This window comes from Thalassophryne amazonica, chromosome 8 (assembly GCF_902500255.1).
Source record: "Thalassophryne amazonica chromosome 8, fThaAma1.1, whole genome shotgun sequence".
Taxonomy (NCBI): domain Eukaryota; kingdom Metazoa; phylum Chordata; class Actinopteri; order Batrachoidiformes; family Batrachoididae; genus Thalassophryne; species Thalassophryne amazonica.
Window position 1 is genome coordinate 74,414,114 of NC_047110.1, and position 18,404 is coordinate 74,432,517.

An 18,404-nucleotide genomic window follows, 5' to 3' on the forward strand; every position below is an offset into this window, starting at 1 on the left:
TAGTGTCCACTCGGATATTCCTCACAGGTCCAGAAAAATTTTTGATAAAGCAACGCGCGCCGTCTCGAGCAGCGTGTGAAACAAAGGAATTCAGCCGAGAGGGCGGGACCACATCTCACTCAAGGCCTGCCCACAGGGAAATAACGTCACCGACACGCGTGAAAAAACTCACGCATGCATGCGCACGAGGGTTCAAGCATGATTGGTGTAATCGCATGTCATTCAAATCCATATAGTTAAAAAAAAAATAAAAGGGTTGGTTTATTATCTAAGAGACCTCGTATAAAAGAAAACTATTATGTCAGTTGGGTTGTGGTAAAATAAAAAAGAAAGAAAAATAATAATAATAATCATACTCACTGGTGAATGTCTTTTTTCACTGTTAGAAAAAAAAATATGATAAAACTGAATAAAATTGAGTTGATTTGATAAATAACAGGATGTTTTATCATGCAAAATAGATAATGGGTTTAAAATTCAATTCAGTTGCTTTATTTTAGGGCTTTCGTGAAGGCAGGTTATTTTTTACCCATAGGACAAGGGGAGTATACAGAATGTTAAGACCGCACAAGGGTTAAATTACCACTGCCAGTGTACATATGGTCCTACTCTGGCCAGAGTGGAACCATGTGTTCACTGTCAGTGTTAATTTAACACTGGTGATTTTACTGTGTAGACTGATTGTGAAAATAGGGCCCTCAGCCATCAAATTTTCCTTTAAGCTTATAAATGTCCACATCCATCCAAGGAAATAATTGAACTGCCTCAGCTGGATAATCAAGTGTAATACTTGAAATACACTAAATCAGCAAACTGAATACCTTGTCTTAAAGAGGAATTGGAAAATTGTCAGGAGGAAATTAAAACTAGGGCTACTAATAACATTTTATTTTTCAAGTTAATTGTCAGTAATGGATAAAAACTGCCATTCATACATTGGGAAAGTCCTAGAGCAGTTTTTCCCAACACTGACGCTGAAGTATTCCCGTCACTGTGTGGCTTCTTTTCTCCCTGCTGCATGCACAGCCCATTAGTTCACTTAAACTCGTATATCCAATCAAGAAGTGGCAGAGCTTTGCCTTAATTAATCAGTTGTGTTTAGAGGAGAGAGAGATGCGAAGGTTTGGGGGTACTTAAGGATTAGGCTGGGTGGAATGTGGCCCACTGTGATCACATCCATGGTCCAAGCAACAGTCAAACTGCAAAAATATTAAATTCAGAATAACTTAAAGCAGAAAAATAAATAGTGACATTCATAAATATGGAACTAAAGAATATTTGGCTTTTCTTCCTTGATACGTAATTTAAATTAGATAAAAGGGCACTCTGTAGAGCACATTCCTCTATGAAGGCTAAATGTTCAGAAACAAGCCTGTCTGGGTGTTTTTAGAAGACACTCCTATGTGAGCCCTGAGGCTCATTCTTATCTCTGGATTCCATAGCTTGAAGCACATGAGAGTCTATGACTCCCCCTGGATGGCAGTCCAATGCAGGTTATTTCCCCAGCCAAACACCAGTACCCATTTACAGCTCGGTGGAATGAGACTACACAGATTCAGTATCATGTCCAAGGACACACACAAGTAATACAAGCAGGATTTGAACCCAGGTCTGCATATTAATAGACGAGTTCCTTGTTTAGTTATTCATTAATTAAATTCAGAGTTATCTAATAGTTTTTCGTTGCGATTCATTCCTTGTTTCTTGAGAATTTGAATATAAACTTGACAGTAGAGTTTTTCCTCATACGTCAAGGCAGGTTTGGGAGGATGCATTGGTGCATCCACCACATGAAAGCCAATGTGGAACCACCCAGGCAGTCATCCAGTCCATCGCCACATCTCAAAAGTAACACGGGTTTTCCCTTGGCCTTCTCCAACTCTTCAGGTCCTCATCACCGAGCCACCTATGTGCTGGATCACATCTAGAGAAATGCTCCACAAGATACCGGAGCTGGCGTATCCTCACAATGCAAGTAAGAGTCCTCTTCTCAGTTTCCCAAAGTATCCACTCGTTTTACATGGTCATTCCAGAGGGATACAGATTCAGAAGAGACCTAGTACCAAAAGACATGCAGTCATCACCTTAGGTCAGTGGTCCAAGTCTCACAACTGTACAGTAACCAGGAAGCACCAGGACCCTAAAGAATTGGACTTTTGTTCTCCTGCAAAGGTCTTGGTATTGCCAAACACCTTTGTCCAGCAACAAGATTCCAAAAGTTCTTCCCAGGTTTCTCTTTATCTCAAAAGGACCCAGAGACAAGCCTGGACCTTTGTCTGGACCCAGAAGAATCACAAACCCAGGCATCCCAGACAGAAAATGGATCTGGGCCGGATGTAGTCCAACATCCGGTACCAATCCTGAAAACAAATCCAGTCCAGACAATTTTTGCACCCTGGCCCAGATCTGGCACAGCTCCACTTTATAGTTCTGGAACAAATCCAGACCAGATCTGAACCGATCCACAAAAGACCAACCATTTACAGCCCATATCTGGCACGGATCTGGGACAGATGTGGTCTGCATCACAGCACCGTGGCAGGAACAAGTTTTACAGGGGTAAGTTCCATGGATCCGAGGAAACTGATTTGTATCTGTAATACACAGATCAGTGTCCGTGTACTTATAAAACTTGCTTGTCATAAAGAAACAAACCGCTTTGTGATAAGCATTTAAAAAAAACCTCAGTGACGATCACGATTATAGAGTACACATTAACACCCCCCCTCCTCCCCATGATTTGCAGAGTTTTCACAGCCCTGAGTTTATAACCGTTAATGGATAGTTTCTGCCAAGTGCAGATGAAATTGCTCATCGCTATGCTAACCCCATGATCCTGCCACAGTGCTGTGATGTGGACCACATCTGTCCCAGATCCGTGACAGATTTGGGCTGTAAATGGTTGGTCTTTTGCAGATCCGGTTCAGATCTGATCTGGATCTGTTCAAGAACTGTAAAGTGGAGACGTGCCGGATCTGGGTCAGGGTGCAAAAATTGTCTGGACCGGATGTGTATTCAGGATTGGTACCGGATATTGGACTACATCCGGCCCGGATCCATTTTCTGTCTGGGATTCTAACCTCTCTCTCTGGGTCTTAAGTGCAGCAATCTGGGTATCCATTGATTCTGCAAACCCAAACCCGAAATACAGATGCAGGTTAAAAAAAACAATAAAAAAAATCAAAATAATCAAAACAGTTGCTTATTACGTTTCAGTGTAACAGGTTCAGACAGGAGTGTCCGTGGACTGTGATGTTTGCAGATGACTTTGTGATCTGTAGTGTGAGTATACAGCATGTTGAGTCTAGCCTGAAAATGTAGAGCTATGCTCTGGAGAGCAGGGGAATGAAAGTCAGCAAGAACAAGACTGAGTACATGTGTGTGAATGAGAGGGAGCCCAGTGGAATAGTGCAGTTACAAGGAGTAGAGGTGGTGAAAGTAGATGAGTTTAAATACTTGGGATCTATTGTCCAGAGGAATGGAGAATGTGGTAGAGGTGAAGAAGAGAGTGCAGGCAGGGTGGAGAAAGGTGGCAGGAGTAATTTGTGACCAAAGAATATCAGCAAGCGTGAAGGGGAAAGTTTACAAGACAGTAGTGAGACCAGCTATGTTGTACGGCTTAGAGACGGTGGTACTAACAAAAAGACAGGAGGCAGAGCTGGAGGTGGCAGAGCTGAAAATGTTGAGATTCTCTTTGGGAGTGATGAGGATGGACAGGATTAGTAATGAGCATTTCAGAGGAACAGCTCAGGTGGGACGGTTTGGAGACAAAGTCAGAGAGGCGACATTGATAAGGTTTGGACATTTGCAGAGGAGGGACCCAGGGTATATAGGGAGAAGCATGCTGAGGATGGAGCCACCAGGCAGGAGGAGAAGAGGGAGGCCAAAGACGAGGTTTATGGATGTGCTGATGGAGGACATGCAGGTGGTTGGTGTGACAGAGGAATATTCAAAGGACAGGGTAAGATGGAAATGACTGATCTGCTGTGGAGACCCCTAACGGGAGCAGCTGAAAGAAGATGAAGTCAAACAGGTAATCAGTTGGTGGAGGCAAGCTGGAGTGGAGTCTGTGCATATGTTGTCAGTAGACCTCACTCCCCAACGCCAAAAGACACTCCAGTGACAGACACTACAGCTCATGGGTTTTAGCCTCATGGTTAAAGTGCCTGCCTCTCATCCAGGAGATTATGAGTTCATGCCCTGAGGGGTCAAACACAATGCAGAGGTTAAATTAGGATGTGTCCAAGTTCCAGTTCTCATCCTGGCCATCATCCAATGGATTCTTATGAAGCAATTTGTGTAATAAATCAGAAAGGTTAACCAGGATATTTCATGCATAATCCTATGAAGTCCCACATGCATGAACAAAGTGTGTTTTGCATGTTGTGTTCAGAAACAAGGGTTATGATTAAGGTTACAATAACAATAATAACAACAGGAATGCCTGCCTTTTATCAGTCACAAGATCCATATTTTTTTCAGTCATGACAATTACATTGGTTGTGTGGGAATATTTGTGCATTCCTTTCTGTAAGTTTTTTTATGAACACTTTGTGAGGATAACCTGCATCATCTTGTTTCGTCCATTTCTGTAAAATAAAACGATACGCTTAGACTACGTTTGACCATTTCTAAAATTTCCAAGAGGTTTTACAACTGCATACGTACGAGTATGTGCAAATTTGCAAGGAAACATAAAGCAATGCCTTAAATATACTTTAGCAGGATTACATACATACACACACACACACACACACAAATACATACATATACATACACTCAACAAAAATATATAAAAGGCCACAATAAAAGGCCACTCTGAAAGGTGCAGTTTTGTTTCATTGGGGGGGATACCAGTCAGTATCTGGTGTGACCACCATTTGCCTCATGTAGTGCAACACATCTCCTTTGCATCATCCTTGAAGCGAACACCTCTCCAACGTGCCAAACGCCAGCGAATGTGAGCATTTGCCCACTCAAGTCGACGAACTGGAGTCAGGTCGAGACCCCGATGAGGACGACGAGCATGCAGATGAGCTTCCCTGAGATGGTTTCTGAGACGGTTTCTGACAGTTTGTGCAGAAATTCTTTGGTTATGCAAACCGATTGTTTCAGCAGCTGTCTGAGTGGCTGGTCTCAGACGATCTTGGAGGTGAACATGCTGCATGTGGAGGTCCTGGGCTGGTGTGGTTACACGTGGTCTGCGGTTGTGAGGCTGGTTGGATGTACTGCCAAATTCTCTGAAACGCCTTTGGAGACGGCTTATGGTAGAGAAATGAACATTCAATACACGAGCAACAGCTCTGGTTGACATTCCTGCTGTCAGCATGCCAATTGCACGCTCCCTCAAATCTTGCGACATCTGTGGCATTGTGCTGTGTGATAAAACTGCACCTTTCAGAGTGGCCTTTTATTGTGGGCAGTCTAAGGTACACCTGTGCACTAATCATGGTGTCTAATCAGCATCTTGATATGGCACACCTGTGAGGTGGGATGGATTATCTCAGCAAAGGAGAAGTGCTCACTATCACAGATTTAGACTGGTTTGTGAACAATATTTGAGGGAAATGGTGATATTGTGTATGTGGAAAAAGTTTTAGATCTTTGAGTTCATCTCATACAAAATGGGAGCAAAACCAAAAGTGTTGCGTTTATATTTTTGTTGAGTATATATGTACATACATATACATACATATATATATATATATACGAGGGCTGTCAATAAAGTAACGGTCCTTTTTATTTTTTTCAAAAACTATATGGATTTCATTCATATGTTTTTACGTCAGACATGCTTGAACCCTCGTGCGCATGCGTGAGTTTTTCCATGCCTGTCGGTGACGTCATTCGCCTGTGAGCACTCCTTGTGGGAGGAGTCGTCCAGCCCCTCGTCGGAATTCCTTTGTCTGAAAAGTTGCTGAGAGACTGGCGCGTTGTTTGATCAGAATTTTTTCTAAACCTGTGAGACACATCGAAGTGGACACGGTTCGAAAAATTAAGCTGGTTTTCAGTGAAAATTTTAACGGCTGATGAGAGATTTTGAGGTGATTCTGTCGCTTTAAGGACTTCCCACGGTGCGAGACGTCGCTCAGCGCTCTCAGCCGCCGTCGTCAGCCTGTTCAAGCTGAAAACCTCCACATTTCAGGCTCTATTGATCCAGGACGTCGTGAGAGAACAGAGAAGTTTCAGAAGAAGTCGGTTTCAGCATTTTATCCGGATATTCCACTGTTAAAGGAGATTTTTTTAATGAAAGACGTGCGGACGGGTCCGCGCGTCGGGACACAGCCGACGCAGTGCGGCGGCACAGGAAAAACACCTCCATGTTGATAACCATTTGTAAAATCCAGGCAGCTTTTGATGGCTTTCAGTGGAGTGAGTATATGAGAAATTGTTTAACAGGCAGGACATGTTCCAACTTGTCCTTAAGGCTTCCAACAGAGGTGTTTTTCCTGTGGCGGAGCGTCGCGGCGGCTGCGTCCCGACGCGCGGACCCGTCCGCACGTCTTTCATTAAAAAAATCTCCTTTAACAGTGGAATATCCGGATAAAATGCTGAAACCGACTTCTTCTGAAACTTCTCTGTTCTCTCACGACGTCCTGGACCAATAGAACCTGAAATGTGGAGGTTTTCAGCTTGAACAGGCTGACGACAGCGGCTGAGAGCGCAGCGCGACGTCTCGCACCGTGGGAAGTCCTTAAAGCGACAGAATCACCTCAAAATCTCTCATCAGCCGTTAAAATTTTCACTGAAAACCAGCTTAATTTTTCGAACCGTGTCCACTTCGATGTGTCTCACAGGTTTAGAAAAACTTTTGATCAAACAAAGCGCCAGTCTCTCAGCAACTTCTCAGACAAAGGAATTCCGACGAGGGGCTGGATGACTCCTCCCACAAGGCGTGCTCACAGGCGAATGACGTCACCGACAGGCGTGGAAAAACTCACGCATGCGCACGAGGGTTCAAGCATGTCTGACGTAAAAACATATGAATGAAATCCATATAGTTTTTGAAAAAAATAAAAAGGACCGTTACTTTATTGACAGCCCACGTATATATATATATATATATATATATATATATATATATATACACACACACACACACACACACACACACACACACACACACACACACACACACACACACATGGAAAAGATAGGAAAAGAGAACTGTGACTTTTAACCCATTTGAGATGACAACTTGATTGTCACCCTGAGCCGCTTGTTCTCCTGCTGAAAAGTAGAAGTGTTGCCTGGTATGATCTTTGCATGATACTTCTTTCTCGTGATCCTGGTATTGAAACACAGCAGGAGATGAGTAATCCTACTTCATGCACACTATTCTAGTTTAATCTTCTGCTTGCTCCGAGTACACACAAGACACTTTCGACTGCTCCACAAAAGACTCAAACTGTCAGAGACTGGCCATCTGTCATCTGCCTCTTTGTTTTCTCTCAGACTCTCAGGGTCTGTCACTGTTTGTCTTTCCATCTATCACCGTAACATGCTTTAAGTCTTCCTGTCAGTTTGTCCATATATTAAACTAAATGCAATTTCTTCATCATCTTCACATTGCATAAGCACATTAAGGGAAGTCCCTTAGTAACAGGATTAGGACTTTGGGCATGCATGCATGTTCGTGTACATGTGTGTAAGCGCATGCTTGACTACATCTTGGATCTGCAGACTTTGTGCTTGTGAGTGTGCACAGGTTGTGTTTAAGAAAATACAGTTTTGTTCAGAAGGTGATTCTGCAGTGCCTTTGGGGAATTCTCTGTTCCAAACTGCCTCTCATTTTCAGTTTTTATACGCAGTATGCAGGGTTTCATTAAAATACAATAGGTCATATCACTGTGAAGCCAACAACAATGAGCTGAACAAAAACCAACCTGAACAACAACTTCAAGTGCTGAATGTCCTGCCAAGTTTTAGCTACGTTGATAAAACTGACGGATTTGCAAGTCGCTTCTCTGTTTAACACATTTTTATTACTCAAGGCCATCAAATATGACCATCAGGTATTGCAAAGGCTTCTCGTCTCTCCGTTTGTCCCCCGTCTGTCCATCTGTCCATCTGTCTGTGCTCAGCATAAGTCCTGTTCTATTACTGCCAGATCACAGGGAACATTCTTGGAACACAGATCTTGGACAAGTTCAAAGATGGCTAACCTTAATGTATTTTAAGAGGTTAAAATGTCACATTCTGTTTCAATCTGATCCATTTTGTTTTTGAGTGACACGGTTGACAGCCAATCAGAGTAGAGCTGCACCGTGAGGTCAGTCGCTGGTCTCTTAAAGAACACTTTGTTTTGTGTAAAACCTAGCGAGAAATTAAACACTTCTCAAACTGAAAACGCTGTTTTTGGAACCTAATAACACCTCTGAACTTATTTCCAAGACATTTTGCTAAGGTTAGCATGGTGATGTCTCTTCCTGGTGTAGCTACTTGCTAACAGCTTCATTTCTGGTATATTATGTAATATGTATAATAAACATGTCTAAAACTAAAAACGTTGTTTTTGTAACGTGATAACACCTCTGGAGTCATTTACAAGACATTTTGTGGATGTTAGCTTGCATGCTAACTTTCGCTAACTCAAAGCTAACTTCCAATGGAGTGAAAAATCTGTATCATTAATAACTGCAAATGCACAGAGGGTGATCTATTCTTTAATGTGCACAAAATATGATTTGATTTGAACATGTACAAACTGCATGTAAGACAATAAGAGCTTAATAATTCATTAAACAACTGCAAATTATAAAGAACACAATGCTAATACGGTCGAGGGTATTTTAGCATTGCATTATATATTTTGCTTTTGACTGCTCCCTGTTCCTTGTGGTCACCACAGTGAATCAGGTAAAGATCTACAGCATTTTTTTTGTTGTTTTTTTTTTTACACTAGCTATCTTTTAATGGTGAAAACCCAGTTCTATGTGCAGAAATGCATTGCCCCTCGTGTACAAATCAGGGCTGACTGCTTAGTTTCATATTTGGCAGGATCAGGTGTGCACAAAGTGGCATAGCTGCACCATTTAAGGCATTTTTCCACATTATATTTGTTTCACCATAATATACACACACTATGGATAAAAGGTCTGTCGTTAAAGCATGAGCAATCAAATCCTGTGGGGAGGAGATCATAGCATCCTTATTAATATGCAAAAATATGCACGAAACAGTAGTAAAACCTACTCCACAGGGGTACAATAGTGTAAGTATCAAGTTTCCACTATGTATTCATGTTGATTTTTCATATTTACAAAAAAGTACCTTCATGAAAATGAAATATGTGCATGACCCTACGGAAAATGCTAGCAGCTCATCTACTCCACAGAGGAATCTATAGAGTAAGTATGTAATGATACTCATTTATCATGTTCACAACACAAACCCACTTTCTTCATTAATATCCAAATACATGCAACAAATGACACAATAGTGCTAGTACCTACTCTGTTATTGGGTTTCTATAGTACAGTGCGTCCGGAAAATATTCACATTTTGTTATGTTACAGCCTTATTCCAAAATGTAGTAAATTCATTTTTCCCCCTCAAAATCACTACTCACAACATGAAAAAGGTTTGTTTATTTTTTATAATTTATTTAAAAAAAAACTAAGAAATCACATGTACATAAGTATTCAAACCTTTTGATCAATACTTTGTTGATGCACCTTTGGCAGCAATTACAGCCTCAAGTCTTCTTGAATATGATGCCACAAGCTTGGTGCACCTATCTTTGGGCAGTTTTGTCCATTCCTCTTTGCAGCACCTCTCAAGCTCCATCAGGTTGAATGTGGAGTGTGTTGGTGCACAGCAATTTTAAGATCTCTCCAGAGATGTTCAATCAGATTCAGGTCTGGGCTCTGACTGAGCTACTCAAGGACATTCACAGAGTTGTCCTGAAGCCACTCCTTTGATATCTTGGCTGTGTACTTAGGGTCATTGTCCTGCTGAAAAATGAACTGTCACCCCAGTATGAGGTCAAGAGCACTCTGGAGCAGGTTTTCATCCAGGATGTCTCTGTACATTGCTGCATTCATCTTACCCTCAATCCTGACTAGTCTCCCAGTTCCTGGTGCTGAAAAACATCCCCACCACCATGCTTCACTGTAGGGATAGTGCCTGGATTCCTCCAAACATGACAACTGGCATTCACGCAAAAAGAGTTCAATTTTAGTCCATGAGAAACAAAATGCTCTGGTCTGATCAGACAAAGGGTCCTTCAGGTGCTTTTTGGCAAACTCCAGGTGGGCTACGTTGTGCCTTTCACTAAGGAATGGCTTCTGTCTGGCCACGCTACCATACAGGCGTGATTGGTGGATTGCTGCAGAGATGGTTGTCCTTCTGGAAGGTCCTTCTCTCACCACAGATCGATGCTGGAGCTCTGACTAAGCCAGTGATGTCCAAACTATTCCAGAAAGGGTCGAGAGGGTGCAGGTTTTCTTTGCAGCCACTGACTCCAGCAGGTGATTTCACTGATGAACTCATCCCACCTGCTCAAAGGGATGTTAATCAGTGAAATCACCTGCTGAAGTCAGGAGCTGCATTAACAGATGATGAAGGCCACTGTGCTCATTGGGACCTTCCAAGCAGCAGAAATGTGCTCTGACATGCACTGTCAACTGTGGGACCCTTATATGTAGACAGGTGTGTGTCTTTCCAAATCATGTCCAATCAACTGAATTTACCCAAGGTGGACTCCAACTAAGCTGTAGAAACATCTCAAGGATGATCAGTGGCTACAGGATGCACCTGAGTGCAGTTTTGAGCTTCATGGCAAAGGCTGTGAATATTTATGTGCGAGTGATTTCTTAGTTTTTTGTTGTTGTTGTTTATTTTATTCTTCTTATTATTTTTAATACATTTGCAAACATCTAAAAAAAGCTTTTTTCACATTGTCAATATGGGGTATTGTTTGTAGAATTTTGAGGAAATGTATTTACTCCATTTTGAAATAAGGCAGTAACAATAACATATGTGGAAAAAGTGAAGCGCTGTGAATACTATCCGGTTGAACTGTATGTGTATCAAGTGTCTAGCATGTATTGATATTAACTTATGTTCACAAGAATCACTTTCCCTTTCTGCATATCCCAATATATGCGCGAAACTACAATACAATGTAAACAGCTCATCTGCGCCACACGGGTACCAATATAATGGAAGTATGAAGTGTCCACCATGCATTGGTATCGAGTCTTTGCATTTACATAAAGCACTGGACAGCAGCCACAAAAACAAGAGGGTGTAAAACCACTTGGGGCATGTTGGAACACACATTGCTGTCTAAGCTGCAGGCTATATAACATGCTCACAGACATGGCAGTGTAGACAAAACATAATATCAGTAAAATCAGAGTGGCACCTGTCATTCCTGTCATACACACAGTGCACCCAGGCACACACTGCTGTGATGCTGACAAAGCAAACACAAGTGGAAGGATTTCTAATTGGTTAATGAGATAGCAATATCCTTCCAAAATGCAGAGCAGACTTCTGCCGCCAAAGCTCCCTGAGGTGAAGCAATGGAGCAGAAAGGTGAAATTTTGTATTTTTCACTTGACTTGACTTTATTTCCTTAAATTATTGTTGTCACTTCACATTTGTTGTGTATGTTGCACAATATATAATACACTTCACTTTGCAGCTTCACAACACAGACACTCTATATGCAAACAAGTGCAACAGCTTTGAACACGACTGCATATTAATATTGATATACTGTTTGTCATGTGTTTCCTGAAAACTACATGTTTTGTTTCTGCATGCATGAGAGAGAGTGTGACTCTGGTAAGAAAAAAAAGGGTTCTTGGAATATATGTATAGGCAAGTAGAGTGAATGTGCATTCTGAACCCACTTATGTAAGGTGCATGTTGCACTTTTTCAATCACATACACAGCACCGGAGTTTAGACCAGATTGTTCTTGGTCTAAGATATAGACACATGACAGACAATATGAATGCATGAGCTTTGTGCTTGACCACGCTTCCTTTTTAGACCAGCACGCCCACCTGAGTGCAAGTGGTGTTATGATTAAGAGAACAAGTGTGCTAGATATGAAATCAACAGAAGCTAGCAAAGATACTAGCTTTGCACTGTGCGCTGCTTCGCACTGGTTGGATCTTCATTAATATCTACATATATGCATTTTATGGAATATAATCACCATTCCTCCAGGGGGTAGGTGATGGTGTATAAAGTGTCTACCATGTGTTAAAAATTTTATTATTCACAAAAGAAAACATCACTTTACCCTCATTATCATGGAAATGTAGAAGGCACTCAAGAGCATACCTCCACCAAGGCCCCATGTCGCTGAATGCTTAAAACCACAGGATCCTGGATCCAAAAAAAGCTCTGGATCAAATTCATAACAAAAAACATTAATTTTCTAAGACATTATCAATCTGCTCAACAAATCCTTCCCATCCTTTCTGTGTGGAGTTTGCATGTTCTCCCCATGTCTGCGTGGGTTTCCTCCGGGCAATCGAAAACATGCTTATTAGGGTCTGCTCCTTTCTGTGCCCCTGACCAAGGCAGCGTCGACATCTGGAGTTGATCCCCGGGTGCCGGACTGTGGCTGCCCACTGCTCCTAGTGGTTGGATTGTGTCTGACTGTCATTAGGATGGGTTAAATACAGAAGACAAGTTTCATCGTATGTATGTATGTGTGTATATATATATATATATATATATGCAATGACAAAGTTTCGATTCTATTCTAAATTTCATCAACATCCTCTCACAATTTTTTGGGGTTAAATATTGCTATGAGAAACTCTTCTGCATCTCAATTCCAGAATATATTCTGGATCACATCCAAAACTGCATCCAATATTTCCTGGATCATTAACTATATGCTCACCAAATTTAATTGAAATCCATTTATTGCTTTTTGAGTTATCATGCTAACAAACACACTACACAGAATAACTAGAGTGTCCTGAGAGCACATACCCCACCAACATTTCACACATATTTCAAGATAATGTGCTAGATATCAGCACTCTACACAGGTCTTATTTTAACAAAGATCTGTGCATTACCTCTTGAAAAATTCACTAAAATGTTGAAAAATGTACAATTTTACATTGTCAAAGAATGTTGGGGATAGTATTCTGGCTTCGCCCCCTTAACTGGATCCAATCCACAAGTTAAGAGTTTCTTCCTTGGCCAAACTCCATACTTTTACCAAGGTCCAAGAAAACTGGTTTAGTATTTTTTTGCGCAATCCTGCTACCAAACAGATAAACAGCACCAACATTACCTCCCTGGCCAAGGTAAATATACACAAAACAACCATAAAAGATGATGGCATCATCCTTCACCACCACCACCAGAGCGGAGATGATGGCACATCAAGTGTCTGGCATATATTTAAAGTTATTTCTCTCTTTATTCTCAATAATATGAAGCACCAAACAACTCCAAATTCTCATCAATTTATCTACTCCTCTGGGAGTAAATATAAAGTGTCTAACATATGTTGTTAATGATGTATCATGCTCACAAGGATATGCTTAAACACACACACACACACACACACACACACACACACACACACACACACACACACACACACACACACACACACACACACACACACACAAAGATGCACGCATGATGACACGACGTCCCGCCAAAAGCACACTGGCTTTGTCGCCACTGTCACAGAATAAAGAATCAAAGCGACACTGAAAGGAAGCCATCCCTGACTGAACACTGCAGCACAGAAATGCAGTGACAGGCTGCAAAACTTTAATCTGAATTTTTCTGTACCATTAGCAGGGACGTCTCCAGTGGAAATGAAAGGACTGAAGAACGCCGAATGAAACAAGATGCACTAACGCAGAGGCACATCTGTAATAAAAAGCTTGATGCTATGTTATATAAAAGCTGTCACATGGTACATGGTACCTCTCTATTAGTGCTCTCATGTGTGTGTTTGTGTGTGTGAGGCCAAGAGGCGCAGAGACTCTCGGAACACACCAGGTTAGATACATCTAAGTGATCCTACTTGTATCACTACACAGCTGATGAGGAGGAAAACGTTACTTCTTCCTCACGTATACAAGTATATGTAAAATCTCAGTCATCCTCTCTGTTATTTTTAACTCCTGACTTATAATGACAAAGGGAATCATTTTACTTCAAACTATAGAAAGAAATAAAGGACAGAATTTAAATCCTGCCATCCCAAGAGGAACACTTCCGGAATAATGAACCGAAATAGTGGTGACCGTAACGCCGGCTCAAACCTAACAGGATAACTGCTACTGAATCTGACTGCAAAAGTGGATTATGAGAAATGAACACTTAATTAGGATGTGAGTACAGGCCCCGGCCCACAAAAAGATGCTTGTAATTGCATTTTGTAATGAGATAAACAATTAACAATGAATCTCGACCTAAATAGGATCAAAGCCACAGATGAAGATACATGACAGGATACATTCTGGAGACGCACTGAGCTGATCATTTTTTATCAGTATCGCTCCATGGAAAGTATTAAAAAAACCATCCAAGGCTAATCTGAGTCATGTTGTGGGCTATACATTTCCATTTTAAGGGATTCGAATATTTGTTTCATAATGTGGGTTGATGTTTTCTGAGGTGAAAGTTCATCCAAGCCTCAACCTCCTGTGCTAGAAAATGGAGCTAACACAGAAGTGTCCAAACAAGGCAGTTCCTTGAATGGCCACATGAGGCTGCCTCCAAAAGCAAGTCTCCCCAATAGACACTCGTATTACAATGTCTAACATTACAGCAGAAATAAACATGTTTGCAGTCTGGCCTAACAGACTCTATATATATGTGTGTGTGTGTGTGTGTGTGTGTGTGTGTGTGATTGTGTAGATATGTATTTCTGAAATTTTGTTTGTGTGTATATGTTTGTTATTTTTTAGTATAAGGGGTGGGTATTCTGCCCTCACCCTTTCGGCCACGCAGGACTTTTGTAAAGTTGCTTTGTTATGAGTTTTTTGTTTTTGTTGTTGAATTGTGTGCCAAATAAACTCATTCATTCATTCATTCATTCATTCATAATTCATCATTTTAAGCAATTTGAAGCTCTAAAGTAAAAGAATAATTAGAGGTAGGTGTGGTGACTCTGAGTGACAGCTATTGTGTGCTGGTGAGCCATGTCCAGGACCCCACTAGGAAAGGCTAACAGTAGCCACTAGGTGCTGCTGGCTTGAGTGTATTTGTCCTTTCTGAGCATTTTATTACAAATATCTGTGATAATATGTCATTTGTGTGGTTACTTTTACAAACGGACATTAAGAAATCTGTATTTCTGTTGCACCTTTAGTGCTAATTAGCAGGTATCAAGCGCTTGGTGAGGGTATCTCCACTGTTAATCCACAGTTTTTGAGGCAATATTTTGGTCATAATTTTTAATTTTCGCACAAATGGTACTATGATGAAAACCACTGCCAAGCCCACAAAAAAAAAAAAAAAAAAAAATGCATGAATAAGACACCTGAACTTAGCCTGTTAGCTTTAGTTTGTTTTCAACTTTGGGTTGGGGTGGGGGGATGGTGTTTGGGTTTCATTCATTTAGGCCCAAGACACACCAGTCTCACTCCTCTTTACCCATTAATGGGTTGGCCAGGAGTTAGGTCAAGTTGCTTGCTGCCTGGATGGCGACATTTCAAACCGCCCCATTTGAGCTTCAAACCATCCATCCATCCATTTTCTACACCGGCTTGCTCGATTTAAGAGTCATGAGTGGGCTGGAGTCTATCCCAGCAGCAGACGGGTACACCCTGGACAGGACACCAGTCTATCGCAGGTCCGCCGATACGCAGACAAACATATTCACACCTGCACACACACCTACAGTCAATTTAAAGTTTGCAATTTACTTTACCTGTGTGTCTTTGGATGTAGGAGAAAGCCAGAGCATCTGAGGGGAACCCATGCAAACACAGGGAGAACATGCAAACTCCACAAAGAAAGGCCCCAGGTGGGAAGCAGTCCCTCAGCCTTCTTGCTGTGAGGCAACAGTGCAAACCACTAAGCCACCTTGCTACACAGCTTCAAACCATTTCTTCAGTAAGGCTATGGGTGACATCACATAGGGTTTGTCCAGGATACTGTATACCATCTGAGTCCATTTGAAAATGGAAAAGGTATCGAAATGGAATCAGCAGATACAGGTTCCAGTATCGGTATTGCATTGGACATGAAAATATGATATTGCGCTGCTATTCCTAACAGAAAGGCAGGGATAAGATTTTGTTTTTTTGTTTTTTGAAGCACAAGAGCAGACTACCGCATCTCTTATTCTGCCTGGATACACAGCGATGACAGCGAGAATGAAACTGAGGGAAAGTTTCACAGCTCGAATATAACAACCTCTTTCTGCACTTTGGTATTCCAGCGGATTTACAATGTCTGGCACAGCATCCTTACCACCCCACCCCACCATCCATCCCCTCCAACCTCACTGCCCCACTGCCGCCTCTGCTCTTGCACCCTCCCTCCCTCCCTCCCCTGCCTCACCCTAAGTGGCCAATTGTCAAAGTCAGCTGAAGCCCAGTTAATGAAGAGGCAGATTTATTAAGGAGGCATCAGTGGAAAAGGAGAGAGGAGGGGAGATCCCAAAAGAGCCAGCGACTGCAGCCAAAAAGCATAAAGTGTGTGCGTGTGTGCGTGCGTGTGTGTGATAGATGGGATCAAGAAGGATGTAAAGACAGAACCAGGAGGTAAAACTGGAGAGACAACCAGAAGATCCCATTCTGCGCAGCAGAAAAAAAAACAAGGATGCAGGAGGATGCAGGAGCAGTGATGTGTGGTGTTCTTTAATCCTCTTCTCTGAACAGTGGCTGCAGAGGAGTGAGCTCTTACCGTCTGCTGCAGGTCTGGGATTCCAATGCGAATGACCACCGTGTTGCCTGTCGGTTCCTCCATGGGTGCTCGTGCACTGTGGCTGCGCTCTGCACCGGGACGGAAAGCCAGAAGAACGCCAACGGGAACGGGAGAGCCGCTGTCCTCTTCCCGGGAGCTGCCGCTGTCAGTGCTGCCCCCCTGGCTGCCGTTTGCCGAGTGTGTGTTTGAGTGTGTGTGCTGCTGCTGGTCCTGCCGTGGAGGGCTGGGTGGCTCATGTTTGCCGGCTGCTGGACGCAGAGGCATGCTCCGTGTTAGGGGCTCAGTCTACCTCTCTCTCGCTCTCTCTTTCTCTCTCTCTACCACACGCTCTACACACACACACACACACACACACACACACACACACTGGTGGATCTCGATCTCGCTGCCACTACACACACACACACGGCTTGAAGTGCGCATCACCCGCCTGGGAGAGGAGAGAGGCGAGAAAAAAGGAGAGACAGGGAGGGATGTTGGAGGGGAGGAGAGGATATTAGAGTGATGGGGAAAAAACAGAAAAGAGAAGTTAAAACAGAAAATGACAAGAACCAGGTGACATACACTCCGGCTCAAAAGTATTTGAACAGTGACAAATTTGGTCATTTTTGCCTCTGTAGTCACGCTTGGCATCGTCAAAATCACGAACCCCTCCTTTTACCAACTCCATGCTTTAACCTGTAATCTTTGCCACAGATTTATTCCACAGATTTACTCAGTCCCCTGTAGGCGAGCCACCGGAAAACTTCCATACTTTGCCGTTGCTTTGCATTGGTATATTTCTGTTGAGTTTGGACAAAAAATGCAGATGTCTGCAGCGACTAGACCAGCCATGTTGCACTGATCTGTGCATGCACATCACAAAGTAAACATGCACAACCTTTGGTGTGCATGCACACATCAGTGAAGGATGGATGCGAATTTTGTAGTCCAACTTCTTCAGATATAGAGTTGTGTTTTTTGTCTAAACCCAACAGAAATACACCAACGTAAAGCAAGAACAAGGGACATAGAATGAGTATTTATTAAAATTCTGGCCATGTGTACAGAGGACTGAGTGTGCTGCATTAGAATAAAGGTCTGCAGGAAAGACCAGAGGTTAAAGCATGGCATTGATAGAAGTAAGCGGCAGCGAGTTCGTCGATGCCATGTTGGGCTACCTCTGTACCACACTACAATGGAGTTGGCATGAAACAATCATGATGTGCATTTAGTGTTCACTTTTAAATTTGTTTCAGGAATTATGGTCATTTGTATACACTGTGCCTCCAGTTTCAGGGTCCAAACGTAATTGGACAAATTAAATAATAGGATCATTCAATTTGATTTCAGTTCAATTAAATTATACAACACCAAATCACAAGATATGTATCCCAGTGTGCTACACACTAATAAGAGTTAAACATTACCTAACCACTGAGCAAGCACTTTGGCAACATTTGAAAGAAAAAACAAAAAATGCCCTCTATGACTATGACAGACCAGACTCAGTAGGATTATATCTGATTTAACTATACTAATAAA

The 18,404-nt window shown here is 42.1% G+C and overlaps 1 protein-coding gene across 5 annotated transcripts in view; it reads right to left on the reverse strand.

Moving 5' to 3' along the window:
- Window positions 1-17,241, reverse strand: part of shank3a (SH3 and multiple ankyrin repeat domains 3a) — a 624,660-nt gene extending 607,419 nt beyond the window's left edge. For all 5 annotated transcript variants that reach the window (XR_004562245.1, XM_034176660.1, XM_034176659.1 and 2 more), the window contains exon 1: window positions 16,860-17,241. Coding sequence is in view for 4 of the 5 variants with exons in the window: in XM_034176660.1 (XP_034032551.1) it covers window positions 16,860-17,144 (285 nt within the window). In the remaining variant the exon portion in view is untranslated. The remainder of the gene's footprint in view (window positions 1-16,859) is intronic.
- Window positions 17,242-18,404: the final 1,163 nt, after the last annotated feature.